Genomic DNA, 16,691 nt, shown 5'->3' with positions numbered 1-16,691 from the left:
ATTCAGTGGTTTGAATTCGAGTGTTTTTAATTAACTGTTAAAGCTTGTTTTTCCTTGAATTTTTTAGATGTGTGTATGAACAATTCTGATGATAATCTTTTTGACCGTGTCTCTTTAGGTATCACTGCAACCGACGAATTTCCGAACTGATTAGGCTTTATCTTTATTGCAAAGCAAAGTTGCCATGGTAAGGCCACACACACTTTATACATATATACATCTTAATTTAAAAAAAAATTCATAATTTAAAGTCCGCCTTATTGTTGTTATTCTAAGCATCCTTTTTTGTTTATTTTTGTTACCAAAGATTGATAAAAGTTGGGTGGAAGAGCGTGACAGATTGTCTGATAAGTATATCAAAGGTGTTGCGTCTTTTATTCAGATGACAAAAAATTATCTCTTAAGTAAGAATGAGTAATTATGCACTTGCCCCTGTAAAAAGTGTGTTAACCGAAACCCACCTACTTCATTAGCTGAAATTGAACATCACTTGTTCACTACTGGCATGGCAGGTAGTTATAAGATATGGGTACTTCATGGGGAAGAAGATAATCCTACACAAAACCAATCAGCATCTAGCCATGACTATGTCTTTAATGATGGTACAACCCATTCTGGAAATAATACAGGTGTACTTGATATGTTACATGATGTTGATAATGCTGGGCCTTTTGATAGTAAAGCAGATACAGGTAGGCACGGAGAAACTAATGATGATTCGGGTGAAGCTGATAGTACAAATAATTTTGGTGAAGCTAGTACAAAGTTTGAGGAGCTATTAGGCAAAGCTAAGCAAGAACTATACCCTGGTTGTACAGATTACTCGTCATTAACTTTCCTTGTAGAGTTAATGCATCTCAAAGTGCTCAACTGTTGGAGCAACAAAAGTTTTGAGATGCATCTTGAGTTGCTTAAGAAATCTTTTCCAAAAGATAATACAATTCCGAGTTCATACTATGAAGCTAAAAAGATATTGCGTGATCTTGGATTGGGATATGAATCGATTGATGCATGTAAAAATGACTGTGCTTTATATTGGAAGGAACATAAGGATAGGGATGATTGTCCAGTATGCCACGAGCCTAGGTACAAATTCAATGACGGAAAGGGTAAGAAGATCCCACACAAGGTACTGCGCTATTTTCCTTTAAAACCAAGACTGCAGAGATTATTTGCTTCAAGGCACACAGCTGATGATATGAGATGGCACAAAGAACATGTTGCTCCTGAAGGGGTTTTAAGGCATCCTGCTGATGCTGAAGCATGGAAGCATTTTGATTTGCGATATCCACAATTTGCAGAAGATCCTCGCAATGTAAGGTTAGGTCTTGCTACTGATGGGTTTAATCCCTTTGGAAATATGAATAATGCGTACAGCATGTGGCCAGTTATAGTGATGCCCTACAATTTACCCCCTTGGAAGTGTATGAAACAACCTTTTTTCATGATGGCGTTACTTATTCCTGGCAAGAAAGCACCTGGTAACGATATCGATGTGTATCTACGACCCTTAATAGATGAGCTAAAAGAGTTGTGGGAAAAAGGAGTGGAAACATATGATGCCTCCACAGAAAAAACTTTTCGTATGCACGCAGCTGTATTGTGGACCATAAATGACTTCCCAGCATATGGTAATTTATCAGGATGGAGTACAAAAGGTTACTTAGCATGTCCAGTATGTAATGATGACCCACCGTCTCGTGCATTGAGGAGTAAGATAGGTTATCTGCGTCATCGTAGGTTCTTGCCTCCCCAACATCCATGGCGGAGAAACAAACTTCATGATGGACATGATGAGCTTCACAGTCTACCGAAAGAGTTGACAGGCATTCAACTTTTACAGCAAATTGAAAAACTGGGAGTTAAAAGTTGTTTCGGAAAGCATCCAGATAAGAGAAGCAAGAAAAGAAGTCGTACCAAGAAAGAGCTGAGTTGGACAAAAAAGAGTATTTTCTATGAGATTCCATACTGGTCACATCTTAAAATCAGGCATAAAATTGATGTTATGCATGTTGAGAAAAATATATGCGATAATATCGTGGGAACCTTGTTAAATCAGGAATTGAAGACCAAAGATACGTTTAAAGCTCGCTTGGATCTGGAAGACATGAATATTAGACCAGAATTGCACCTAAAGCGTAAAGGAGAAAAATTTATAAAGCCTCCAGCTTCCTATGCTTTAACAACGGAGCAAAGGAAAGAGTTTTGTAGGTTTCTGAAATCAGTGAAGTTCCCAGATGGATACGCAGCTAACATAGCGAGGAGTGCTAATGTGGATGATGGGAAGATATCAGGTTTGAAAAGCCATGACTGTCACGTGTTGTTACAAAAAATTCTCCCGGTTGGAATTCGTTCGTTTCTGCCCACGGATGTATGCACTGCCTTAATTGAGTTGAGTAGTTTCTTTCATGATTTATGTGCGAAGAAACTGAATGTGAGTCACTTGGAAGAAATGGAAAAAGGTATAGTTTTGATTCTTTGTAAGTTGGAAAGAATATTTCCACCGGCATTTTTTGATGTCATGGTTCATTTGGCTATTCACTTACCCCGAGAAGCTAAACTTGTTGGTCCAGTTGGTTATAGTTGGATGTATCCTTTCGAAAGGTGCTCTTAACTCTCATTACATGCTTATTTCATATGCTTGTGTTTTTCTTCTAGTGCAAGTACCTTTTTGTTGTTCATAGAAAAATCACATAGTTTTAAGAGTTGTTGTTTATATAGGTACGTTGGAACACTTAAGCGTTACGTGAAGAATAAAGCACGACCAGAGGGTTCAATAGCGGAAGCATACATTATTAATGAAGCTTTGACATTTTGCTCATTGTATTTACGTGGGATTGAAACTAAATTTAATCGCCCAGAACGAAATGATGATAATTCAGATGATAGTCAACGACGCAAGGGAAAGCTGTCTGTTTTCGCTCAGGATGTCCGTCCCTTCGGTACAAAAGCTATAAAATCACTGACTCTAGAAGAACGAGAACATATACATTGGTATATACTCAATAATTGTGACGAGGTGAAACCATATATGTAGTAAGTGCCTCATCCTATCTTGTAATAATTATTGTTATTCTGTTGTACACTAAATATTTTCATTAGCATCAAAAACTTTTCTTATTTATCTTTGCCAATACAGTGAACATTTGAATGTGCTGAAAGCAGAATCAAATGACAACTTGTTACAGAGGCATCAAAAACTATTTCCTGTGTGGTTTCGAAATCGGGTAAGTAATTGATTTTTACAATTAATGATCCTATGTAATTATTGTACTACATGTTTTAGTTGGTACTATGTGTTTTGTAGTACTCTAGTGATCAGCATACATAATTCTTGGATAAATCCTCTTTAAGTTTTGGAACTTCCACTACAGTTTGTGCTCTGCAATGCACCAAATTCTTCTTAACTATATACTAGCGAAGTTTTTTTGGTGTTCGCAGCTTATTAATTCTTAAACATCATTTTGAATAAGATACCTATTTATTCATTTCTGATTGAAACGTCCCTGCATGGGATGATCTCATTTTCTAGTTTAGTTACATTTCAAGTGGCTCTTATGTTTTAAATTGCACAATCTCGTAAGAAAAAGAAAACATATTGTTTTTAGATGCATCACTCAACAAGGAGCAACAATGTATATGCCAAGCAGAGGGCCAAATTAGGAAACATATAAAGAAAGTCCATGGCACATGTGAAAAATCAACAACACAATAAGGTTTGAATTACTAGTAAACCCCATACCAATAAAAATAAACATAAATATGAAATTATTAATGCAATCCATGCTAAAAACGTACCTTTAAGGATTCTATATCATTATTGTTTACAAATAATAATTTCATTTTCTTTATTGTTTTTTTTTCTGAAAATGTGCAGATCGGAAAATTGTATCATGAAAATTTTTCAGGGGTTAGTGATGAATTGCATTCGTTAGCACAGGGTGTTGAATCTCGCGCAAAATCATTTTCTGCTTGTATCTATAATGGAGTTCGATTCCATACCAAACAACGCGAACTTCGTCGAACGACCCAGAATAGCGGATTGGTAGTAGATGGGGAACACAATAGTAAGCCAATTGAATTCTTCGGTAGCTTGCAAGATGTTATTGAGTTAGACTTTTTGTATGGATACCGAGTTGTGTTATTTAAATGTGATTGGTTTGACGTAACTCCTGGAAATACAAGAATTCGAAAGGATTATAGTTTGACATGTATAAATACTAATAGAATATGGTACAAGAGTGATCCTTTCGTTCTTGCATCACAATCGCAACAAGTGTTCTACCTAGATGACTATAAGCATGGAGCAAATTGAAAAGTGGTTCAGAAAATGCATCATAGACACATATGGGATGTTCTTGAAATGGATATCAATGAAGTACAACCAGAAACAGAAACAACTATCGACGAGGCATATCACCATAACAAGGAGGCTCCATTGCTATTATCCGCTGTTCAGGAAGATGATAATGAGGCAACTGTACTTTATAGAGATGCTGATGTTGAACTCGAAATCATAGATGCATATCTTGTTCTAGCTGAGGATGTCATAGATGATGATGAGGATGAAGAGGAAGAAGACGAAACATTGTTTAACTACAACAATGATGTGGCAGAGCCTGAGGATATTGTGCCAGAAGAAGATGACTCGGATATAGAATATTAGTTCGTTAATGTCATTTTACTTAAAACTTAATATTCATTTCTAGTTTACTTTGAAACTCACTGTATATTCATTTTATGACTAATTTTTGCTCGAACCGGTTAAGTAATTTATGGCTTTGCCTTATTATTAGTTTGATTAAATTATTCTACAATTTTGTTTGTTTTTTTAAAATATATTTTCATTGAACTGTGATTCGATTTTATTTTACATATTGTAATATTTGTACATTAAGTCTGAAGTGATAGGTGAATGGAAAAGTATACAAAGAATTAATCTTTGATGGATTATATAAAGATGTCATTGTCGATTGGGCGGAGAAGTTATATGACCTGTCTATAAATGTTGCAATAGAATGAGTCAAGAATCTCTTATTAATGATAGGCAACTCGCATTAATAAGAACTGCTAAAATATTAATGAAGGGTAGGTCATGCCCTAAACTGAAATCTACCATGTTCGCCAAAACTAAACTCAAATGCTGTTGGCAACCATTTGAAACGATCATTAGGGAAGCACTCGTGTTCATGATAGATAGTAGAAATTATTTATCACTATAATGTCCAAAATTTTAGTCATTGTAAATCTATTTTCACTAGCAACTATTTTTTATCACAAACGTATAAGTAACCCTAACAGCAAGCTATTTCGTCAGCGGAAATCTTATGTTGTGTCTAAAATTCTATCACTCTAAAATATTATTTCCAGCGATTATTCTTGTTCGTGGCAGAAAAAACACGCTAGCGTTAACATTTTGTTTTTCACCTAAAGTTTATATCGTGGCGAAGTATTTTAGATGCAAAAACAGTATGGCGACAAAATATTGTCCCGTCGCAGTTAAATGTTTTCAAGAGCCATTGGATATTGTCACCCTATATATATTTAAAGAGAAAACGAAATAGTAGTTACAAATTATTATTTTTGCGACCAACATTTATCATTGTCAGGATAAGTATAATTGGTGACTAGCGAAATTCTCCCCGAACAAATCATCAGCGACAGAGGAAATCATGACAAGTTTCGGTTGTCATCCATGCTTTCGGTGACAATTGTAAGGACAAAATATCTTTTTTGCCGCAAAAAAGATATTTATACTAACAATTCTGATATTCGTCACAAGCGAATATGTTTCATGACTAAAAAAAATTTGATGGGAAAACATTTGTCACTAAAGGCCCATTTTCTTGTAGTGATGCATATTTTCTAACTACTACACCCAAGTAAGATTAAAGACTAAAAACTACTTAAACATACAATATTCATCATGAACAAGATGTAAATAGCATGAAATGTAAAGATTGACACAAGCATATAACGTGGTTCGGCCATGAAGACCTACATCCGCGGAGAAGAAGATGTTTTCTTATTGATTATAAGGTCTTACCCTTGAAAGTGTTACAGATCTCTTCTAGATTTCTCACTTTCTCTCTATCTAAATCTCTCTCAGGAATTCTCTGTAGAAAGACCATCTAAGATTACATAAGTTGTTTGTCTCCTGGTACATGGACTGGTATTTATAGACAGAATAAACTCGTGGGGGCTTGATCGTCCGAGTTGGGTGAGTTGTCATCCTTCGTCCTGGATCCCTCGGACTCGCTCTATACCGTCCCTCGTGATGGCATATTTGGTTCTCCCTCCGAGTTATCTCGCTCTCCCTTGGATCGTGTTGCCCTTTTGTGGAGAACCTCGTGCTTCATCACCTCTGGGTCGTGGTATAGATCGTCCGAGTCTTCTGTCATTATGATTCCTTTAATTTTTTTGATTTCCTGGTCACGAATTTCAAATGTTTTGGACATGGAAAAGATTTTTTCCATAAAGATAAGGAGCTAAAAGCATATCAAGTTCATAATAAAGCGAGTAAAACATGGCCAGCTTGATAACATCGTGGGCTAAGGACAGATCTCTCGAGACATTAACTATAAGGAAAATATAAAACTGTACTTTAGGATAAGGGGACGTGAATGATAGTTTTGGCAATATAGAAACTGACTTAGAAATGATGAAACTGAGCTAGTGTGTTGGCTTCTGACGGAAGCCTAAATGATCCATTGTTAACGGACTCAAAAATCCCCAGAAACTCTTGTGGTCAGTAATGATGCAACTTGAGATCTAACTGAAGTTATTGAACCAGAGTTATCCAAATGATACAACTGCGGAAGAACCAAAATTTGCGTACAGACTTTAGTGTAGTTTACCATTCTAACTACCATTTTCTATAAAGGTAGAACAGGTACATAGCATGCGTTACTACAGTGTTAGAATTATCTATCAAATACTATTAAGAGGAAAGATGTAAATATATTCCCTCCTACTACCATGCATCAACAAAATAAGCCACTAAAGTAACATCACATTCTCCCAATGAAATAAAGTCAAGTCACTAACAACAAGCAGAGCTAAGCAAGCATATAGCTTAAAATAACAAAGTCAAAATAACTCTCATGAAGTTGGATAGATGATTTAGGATAATGTCAACATTATTGAGATTCACACACGGGGTACTTTATCGAATTACAAATTCAAAGTTGGAGAAGATTACCTGACCAATTTATAGGTATGCATGCAGGGATATCATCCTCCTATAATTGAAGGCTTATTATGGCTTTCCATGTCTCTTCAATTTCAATCGACTCCATTCTCTTGGTATGTTCTTCCCCTAATTCATTCAACGAAACTAAGGTGCTCTTGTAAGGAAATACAATCGAAATCTGTTCCTTAAAATCCACAAGACTTTTCGAGGTTGAAGATTTTGTGTCATAAATTCTGAGATAGTTATCATAGTAAGTTAAAACACTATCACTCTTCGTAACGGCAAACAAGTCTATTTCATTAATCCTAAACTTTTTATTCCAACCCAATGATTGATGTTCCTCTAGCTGCTCTTCCATGTCCTGATTACCGTTCTTCTTTTTTAATAGCCATATGTCATAACATATTGCTTCTTCGACAACTTGCGGAACAGCAAAATACAAAAATCCACCCAAAACCCCTAATCTATTATACCAGAAATCATTGTCTGGTGGCAAAGGAGGCGGTGAAAGATGTGCACAAAACTTTTCGTCAGCCAAATTGAAGGAAACGACCATATTTGATACAATGTCCAGCCAATATAGAGCTCCGTCAGCAAAGATAGCTTGTACGCACAATATGCAGATCCAATCTCCGGTGAATTGAGAAGAAAAGTTTCCAAGGTTTTTCCAGCCGTTCCCACTGCCTAGAGTGTATATTTGGGCTTGTATAAATTCCTTGTTTAACCAATGTATTGCTACAACTTTGTACTCATTGGTTGAAGAAACATAACCAAATCCAAATGTCCAGTTAACATCATCATCATCAGTGTCACAATCAATCTCTGGAAGCACAACATACTGTCTGGTTACTGGGTTACAAATACAAACAGGTTGTGTTGCTGAACGATAGAGGCGAATAAGACATATCAAACCATCACACGAACCAACAATCTTAAAATGCTCAAACGGTTGGGTAAAATTAACTCTGCTAATTCTTTGAATGGTGGGTGTTGTTGATTCATGAATCTCAAAATACTGTAAATTTTCATGATCACCGAAATAACTCCTATCCTTAGTCACAACAATAAAATCCAACTTACCAGAATCATCAGCAGTAAAATGATGATTGAGATGATGTAAGTGCATTTTGGAAAATGATGGATGATGAGAAATGAGATTCCTCCAATCTGTGCATACTAATTTGCAATCAAACACCGATTCAGTTGGAAGACGAGTCAAAATATCTAATGTAATCTCCGCCCGAAGAATCTTAAATTGATCCATCAAAACCCTTTTAACCTTGAAACAAAGAGCGACATAAATACTTTTTAGGGTTTGAGAAATAGCGATCAATACTTTTTAGGGTTTGAGAAATAGCGATGAGAAATGAACTTAAAAAGAGATCAACTTTGTTGTAAAATCCGTTGTTCTGACAGAAAAATCTGGTTAGGGTTCAGAAACACTGATAGGAAAATGTGAGGTTTATTTGGTTTGTGGTAGGAAAAAAAGATTAAAGTTGGAATTGAGAAAAACTCTAGAAAGTGCATGTACGTGAGTTAATACCCAAATCACTTTTGAGCCGAAAATCCGTCGGAATTGTTAGAGAAAATAAAAACATGCCATGCTTCCACACGCTGACACGCATGCAAGTGGAGAATTTTTATTACACTACAATTTGGGGAAAATATTTCCAGCCTTTTTTTTCTTTTTTTGCACAACCAGACTCAAGAATAATATGTTATCTTCATACATGTCCTGGACCAGTTGACAATCTCGTATGATACGGCATTTGCATTAAGTGATGAGATTTTTACAGTGAGATGTTTTTCTTTTTCTTTTATTCCCGAGGGGTGATGATTTTGTGTTAGCGAAAAACGTATGCTTGGATTTGGAACATTGAATGAGAGAGAACACGGTTGTGAATGTATGTTAGGCGAGGAACATAGTTCGGAATATTCAAACTCTGGCATGGCGATGGCCTACTATATAAAGTGTCAGTAATCGACCAAAACCATCTGGAAATCTCATCCTTTGCTGTCGATTTCTTCTAAGTTTTTTTCTTATTTCTAGTCTAGACGAAAAGAAACACACATCGCGCAGTCGAAATTGAGCCAAGAACCTGGCTCCTCTTCCGTAGCAGGTAAACTCTTAAACCCAAATATAAGTATATATTTTTTAATAAGAATCTAATCGTCAACTTGATTTCTTATTGATTATTGGTACGTACAGACGCACCAGAACTTGATCACGCTTGGAGTAAATATCCTAAACTCAATGTTCCCGATGGTAAACTCTTATAACCCTAATTTGCAGCATGGAAATTTTGAAACTATATGTTCCATCATTATGTTTGTATATTGATTTTATCTTATCCTGACAGATATCTTGGAAGCTTTACACAAGTTTTATCCCTGGAAACATGGACGATATCATATCAGCAACGCCGAGTTATCTTATTACAGTGTGCTATATGAGCAAAGAGATCCAAACATTAATGACGTCAAATTAGAATTGGCGAAGCTGAAGGTAATTACTCGTCTTATTATCAGATAAAATGGCTTTTTATGAATTGTTTGTAATATTGGGAATCTGTTTTTATCAGGATCTAGCTTCTACTTTGGTAGCTCTATATGATAGTTGTAACAAAGTTTGTGAAAGCACTCCGGACAAGAGCTGCACTAGCTTTTTCAGAACTTGTTGAGCAAGCATCTTCCATTATAGATAATCCATCTTATCAATATCTACCAAGCGAGTCCGAGAAATCTAAGATTAAAAAAGCTTTGGAACGTAAGGTGCAGAAGAACAACCTGCAGATCGTTGATGTTTCAGATATATCTGTTCTGAGGCATCTTAGGGTAACCTCTTGATTGCATTTTTATGATTATTGAAGCTAATTTTATAATTAAATTACGTGTGATGTATGTTGAATGTAAGTGACCATCGCTGCAACTTGCGGAAGACTATAATTAGTTGATTTATTTAAATATTATTTTTTGTTAAAGGTACTCCGGGATAAACTATGGAATATCGACAACGAATGTGCGACAGCAAATTGGAGAAGAAAAAGTGTTGATAGTTTATATTAGGAAATATACTCTATATATTATGCATATATTCTGTTATAATCATTCTTAGGGAGTATATACGTATCTTAGGCAAGATATTAGATGTATATAGTATGATATCTTTTGGGTTGTTTTTATATGCTATGTACAGCATCTATATATTCTCTGCAATCGTAAGAGTTTAACCAAGATTGAATATATCAATTCTATTCTTCATACTCATTGTTTCATGGCATCCGAGCCAAAAACAAAATAATCAAATCTTTTATTCCGAGTTGTTCTTTCTTTTGTTTGTGCCGAAGCATTGCATCATGACTGGGAAAGAAGCTGAGAAAGAATCTGAAAAGAAAACGACATCCAATGGTGAAAAAAAAATTGATTCATCTTCACCGTATTACCTGCATCCTTCAGATCACACGGGTATGGTTATTTCTCCGGTGAAACTGAATGATGATAACTATGAGGAATGGTTTCGATCTATGCGTAATGCATTTCGAGCCAGAAGAAAATATTCTTTTTTGGAAGGGAAAATCACGCAACCTAAAGAAGATGATCCTGATATTGAAGACTGGTGGAGTGTTAATTCGATGCTTGTTGGGTGGATTGCTACATCCATTGAGCCGAATCTGCAATCAACAATTACCTATTATGAGACAGCCAAGGAACTTTGGGATGATTTGAAGAATCGTTTTTCGATTGGGAATGGACCAAGGATGCTCCAATTGCGTTCAGATTTAGCCAAATGCAGGCAAGATGGACAGGCGATTGCTGCTTATTTTGGACGACTGAAAGTTCTTTGGGAAGAACTTAGTAATCATGTTAGACCTCCCATGTGCAGCTGTAATAAGTGTACATGTTCTCTTGCTGCCCAATGGGATAAACAGCGAGAAGAAGAACGTGTTCATCAGTTCTTGATGGGTCTTGATGATGCTATATATGGGACTGTTCGTTCTCATATAATTGCTCAAGATCCTCTTCCATCACTCAGTCGTGTATATGCATTGGTTGTGCAGGAGGAAAGACACCATACTATTGCTAGGACACGCGATGTACGTGTGGAAGCTGTGGGATTTGCAGTACAAGCTCCAAAGGCGACAAAGGGACCTACTTCTAGGATGTCCATAACATCTGTAGATAAACCAACTTGTAAGAACTGTGGTAAATCTGGTCATGAAACGGTAAATTGTTTCAAACTCGTTGGTTATCCAGATTGGTGGCTAGAAAAACATGGTAAAGGAAATGGAGGGCGTGCGTATCAAGGATCAAATAACAGCCAAGGAAAGACACGTTTTGCTGTTGCTAATGCCACTATTTTTCCAACCAGTGGTGGTGAAAATTTTAGTGGCATCTCCCTATCAACACAAGATCGGGCAGCACTTATGAATACTCTTACAGATTCTCAATTGACAGCCATAGCGAATGTGCTTAATTCATCGAACAAGGAGAGTTCGAAAGGAAATATTACTGGTAAGTGGATACTTGATACAGGGGCATCGAGACATATGACCGGACGTAAAGAATTATTACTTCACTTGCAGCAGATAGGCTTGTCTCCTATTGGACTTCCAAACGGCACATACTTGCACGCTCAATGCGAGGGAACTGTTGTGTTTGGGCCTAATTTAAAACTGAATCATGTTTTATTTGTTCCTGCACTCAATTGCAATTTAGTCTCCTTAGCATGTTTGATTAACGACATGAAATGCATGGTGACGCTAACTGATAAGCTATGTTTGATACAGGACCGCACTACGAGGACCTTGATTGGAGTGGGTGAGCAAGAGGATGGGGTCTATATATTTCGGAGTGCAACACCAACGATTGCAAATCGAGTAACTATAGGAAATACTTATCATTTATGGCATAAACGGTTAGGTCATGCGTCCAATAAAATTGTTTCATTGCTTCCTAATGTCAGTAAAGATGATTGTGAAAATTTTCGTGGTGAACCATGTGATGTTTGTTTGAAAGCAAAACAAACTCGTGATGCTTTTCCAATTAGTACTAATAAATCTAATGACCTATTTGATTTAGTTCATTGTGATGTGTGGGGTGCTTATAGTACTCCTTCTTCTTGTGGTGCACATTATTTTCTTTCCATAGTCGATGATCATTCTAGAGGTGTTTGGGTTTATTTGCTGGCACATAAATCTGAAGTGACTCAAATCTTCAAAAAATTTTGTGCTATGGCTAAGACTCAATTTAATAAGCAGGTTAAAGTGGTACGAAGTGATAATGGTACAGAATTTCGACCACTGGTTCCTTATTTTTCTGAATACGGTATAGAGTTCCAGACCTCATGTGTAGATACGCCTCAGCAAAATGGGCGTGTTGAACGCAAACATCGTCATTTACTTAATGTCGGGCGAGCTCTACGGTTCCAAGCTAATTTGCCCTTAAAATTTTGGGGTGAATGCATTTTGAGTGCTGCATATATTATCAATCGTACACCTACTCCGTTGCTTAATGGAAAAACTCCATATGATTTATTACATGGAAAGCCTCCTCCGTATGCTCATTTGCGAATTTTCGGATGTTTGTGTTATGCTCGTATAGTGCCTCGCGACAAGAATAAATTTAATCCAAGAAGTCGTCGATGTATCTTTGTTGGGTATCCTCATGGAAAGAAAGGTTGGCGGGTTTTTGATTTGGAAAACCATGAATTTTTTGTGTCGCGCGATGTGGTATTTTTTGAAGATAAGTTCCCTTACCAGGAAATGACACTGGATACTCCACCAGCTGACTTTATGCAACCTCATGTATCTCCACTAATCGAGGATTGTCAAGATATGGGAAATGGGTCTAATTTTCCAACGGCAGTACATTCCCCCACTACTGGACATGATTTTTCTCCGTCCAATGATATGGATGTAAGAAAATCACCTACTTGTGTTGCTCATTTTCCAGAAGAAACAAGTTTGCTACATGACAGGGGGAGTATTAATTCTCAGTGTTCTCCACCCGTTGTGGATACTGAAAGTCATGAAGTTTCTGTCCGTCGCAGTGACAGATCCAAAATTCCTAATACTCGTTTACGTGATTACGTCTGCAACACAACTCGAATTATAGACCCCGCATCAACCTCATCACTCCCAAAAATGTCCTCAGGTACGCCTTATCCAATAGCTAATTATATTTCTTGTGCTAATTTTTCGGCGAAGCATGCGCATTTTTTGGCAGCCATTACTGCTTGCATTGAACCTACTAGGTATGTCGAGGCAGTGCGTGACCCACGTTGGATCGAGGCAATGATCAAAGAGATTGATGCGCTTATTAAAAATGGCACATGGGATATTGTTGATCTTCCTCCCGGCAAAAAGGAAATTGGTTGCAAATGGGTATATAAGATCAAGTATAATTCAGATGGTACTATTGAGCGGTTCAAAGCTCGTTTAGTTATTCTTGGTAATAATCAAGTGGAAGGTGTTGATTATCATGAGACCTTTGCACCTGTTGCTAAAATGGTTTCTGTTCGGACATTTTTAGCGGTTGCTGTTGCTCGTGATTGGGAGCTACATCAGATGGATGTAAATAATGCTTTTCTTCATGGTGATCTTGATGAGGAAGTGTATATGCAACTTCCACCTGGTTTTTCTAGTGATTCTCCTGGTAAAGTGTGTCGTCTACGTAAGTCTTTATATGGTCTTCGTCAGGCTCCTCGCAATTGGTTTGCTAAGCTTGCAGGTGCTCTAAAAAATTTTGGGTTTGTGCAATCATATGCCGATTACTCACTATTCACATTAAAACGTCATGACAGTGAGCTTCACGTTTTAATTTATGTTGATGATTTGATTATTTCTGGGAACAATTCCGCTGCTATTGCTTCTTTTAAAGCCTATTTAAGTCAATGCTTCCATATGAAGGATTTGGGAATCCTCAAGTATTTTCTGGGAATTGAAATATCCCGAGGACCTGATGGCTTGTTCTTGTCACAGAGAAAATATGCACTAGATATATTATCTGAAACGGGGCTTCTTGGAGCGAAGCCTGCTAACTCTCCCATAGATGAACATCATCGTCTAGCTCTTGCCGACGGGCCTATGTATTCGAACCCATCTCAGTATCGTAGACTCATTGGGCGGTTGATTTACTTGACTATTACTCGTCCGGAACTTTGCTATTCAGTTCATATTTTGGCTCAATTTTTGCAATCTCCTCGTATGTCTCACTGGGAGGCGGCTATTCGGGTTCTTCGTTACATCAAGGGTCATCCTGGCCAAGGTATTTTATTACATAGGGATAGTGCTCTACAGCTTATTGCATATTGCGATTCTGATTGGGCTTCATGTCCACTTAGTCGTCGTTCTCTTACAGGCTATTTTATATTTTTGGGAGGATCTCCTATATCTTGGAAAACTAAGAAGCAACATACTGTTTCACGATCTTCTGCCGAAGCAGAATATCGTTCTATGGCGTTCACTTGCAGTGAGCTCACCTGGCTCAAGTCTCTATTAAAGTCTCTTGGTGTTTTCCACTCACAACCCATGCAACTTTATTGAGACAGCCAAGCCGCACTTCATATCGCTGCCAATCCTGTTTTTCATGAGCGCACCAAACACATAGAGATTGATTGTCATTACATTTGTGATCATATTCAGGCTGGTACCATTGTCACTTCTCATGTTCGTACAACTGCGCAACTAGCTGACATTTTCACCAAGGCGCTTGGACGTCCACAGTTCGAGTTTCTTCTTCGCAAGTTGGGCATTCGCGACCTTCACGCTCCAACTTGAGGGGGAGTATTAGGAAATATACTCTATATATTATGCATATATTCTGTTATAATCATTCTTAGGGAGTATATACGTATCTTAGGCAAGATATTAGATGTATATAGTATGATATCTTTTGGGTTGTTTTTATATGCTATGTACAGCATCTATATATTCTCTGCAATCGTAAGAGTTTAACCAAGATTGAATATATCAATTCTATTCTTCATACTCATTGTTTCAGTTTATGTTCAAGGGTTTACACCATGATTAAAACTTTGGAGAGAGTCATTGAGCGGGTCAGAATATCGAAGAAAATAGAAGAACTGATGGAGTTGGAGATGGTGCGCTTTGAGGACGACTGGGAGACGGACGTTGAGAAGGGCTCGGAATAGGATGTTACCTGCGACTCATTTTAACTTGTTTTGGAAGGTTCCTGTAATGGTACCAATAACTGAGAGCGTGTGATTCCATTCCTAATTTTATACTGGCATTCAAGTTTCAAGCCATTTATCAATGTGTACGCTTGGCATATCTGTACACAACTAAGGATCCCATTGGAATATAGGTAATACGGAATCCATGATAAAATGTGAGGACGGGGAATTTGTTATTAGTTGCCCTAACAGTCAAAAATGGTTGCATAAAATTTGCTCCTGTAAAAGAAAACACATTTTTTGGTGTTTGAATTCACGGTTATTATGGTTGATACAAACATTCCATTGGTAGTTATTATGGCTGGCTGATCTTTCCCAACATTGAAAAGAGTTCCCTTTCATATTTTGAGACCAATTTATGTCAAAGAGGTACCCATCGAACTCTTTTGGTTGTATTTTCTTTGTGCTAATTTTATTTGGTTTGCTCTTTGCTCCTCTAAGTAGCCGCCTATCATATTATCAAGAACCAGGATGTCATATATAAAAGTCCAGTTTTGAGATTCAATTTATCAACCTTATCAGTTTCCATGTATTCCAAGCTCAATGACTCTTCGTTGATCACATTATGGGATTCACCAGACCTTAAAACAGTTTAGTCACCGGATTTTAAAACATTTAGGAAGATTGTAATTTTTTCAAACCTTTGCTCCCCTTGACTGGTTTGTTCCCCTTATCTAGGTTTTTTAATAAGTGTATTGTTATGTGTGCTCTTTGGGAAGTTGGGAGTGTGATTTTATTATATGGACTTTGTTCCCAGTGATCTGAAATTGACTTGCACATCTAGCTGTTCTAGCATATATATGTATTGAAAATTATCTCTCGTTTTTAGGTGATAGTTTAAAAAGAAGGTAAGTGTAGAACTTGAGATTTCTAAGATGTTAGCTGCAAATGTAGAACTAGACATTTCAAAGAGGGTAGCGGCAAACGCGGAACGAATTTTGATCTTTCATATTTACTCCATGTGGAGAAGGAATGTAAGGAACACTAATTTCTAAAGACAGGCACAGAAATGTGCAGTAATTTACATGAACAATTAGAGATCCCTCTATTAAGGATAAGCAAGGAAAACTGAAAAAGGCTAGAAGAAAAAAAAATTAATAAGAAAAATGGTGGTATGAAGAACTTAACTTGTGACCTCAAATATAAAAAGGCCTTCAACTCTTGATTGTTAGTCCCACGTAGGACTTTAGATGGTTTCCTCCGACAAACCAGCTTTTGCGACATTTCTTTGCCCCAATTCGAATAAGCAACAAAAGTTGAATCATAGCTATAAAAATACCAAGTTAAGATTTGCTTTTGCAAGCA

The 16,691-nt window shown here is 37.0% G+C and overlaps 2 protein-coding genes across 2 annotated transcripts; one reads left to right on the top strand and one right to left on the bottom strand.

The window, feature by feature from the left end:
- The first annotated feature begins 505 nt into the window (after positions 1-505).
- LOC113316274 lies at positions 506-4,315 on the top strand. Its single transcript, XM_026564488.1, has 4 exons — positions 506-2,604; positions 2,722-2,994; positions 3,140-3,227; positions 3,878-4,315. The coding sequence occupies exons 1-4, from the start codon at positions 506-508 to the stop codon at positions 4,313-4,315; spliced, it is 2,898 nt and encodes a 965-aa protein (XP_026420273.1).
- A 2,926-nt stretch (positions 4,316-7,241) lies between these two features.
- On the bottom strand, positions 7,242-8,456 carry LOC113316273 (F-box/kelch-repeat protein At3g23880-like). The gene has a single exon (XM_026564487.1). The coding sequence runs from the start codon at positions 8,454-8,456 to the stop codon at positions 7,242-7,244; it is 1,215 nt and encodes a 404-aa protein (XP_026420272.1).
- Positions 8,457-16,691: the final 8,235 nt, after the last annotated feature.

Source organism: Papaver somniferum, chromosome 10 (assembly GCF_003573695.1).
Source record: "Papaver somniferum cultivar HN1 chromosome 10, ASM357369v1, whole genome shotgun sequence".
In the NCBI taxonomy this organism is placed as follows: domain Eukaryota; kingdom Viridiplantae; phylum Streptophyta; class Magnoliopsida; order Ranunculales; family Papaveraceae; genus Papaver; species Papaver somniferum.
The sequence above is the reverse complement of the archived record's forward strand: the minus strand, read 5'-3'. Positions and strand labels throughout refer to the sequence as shown.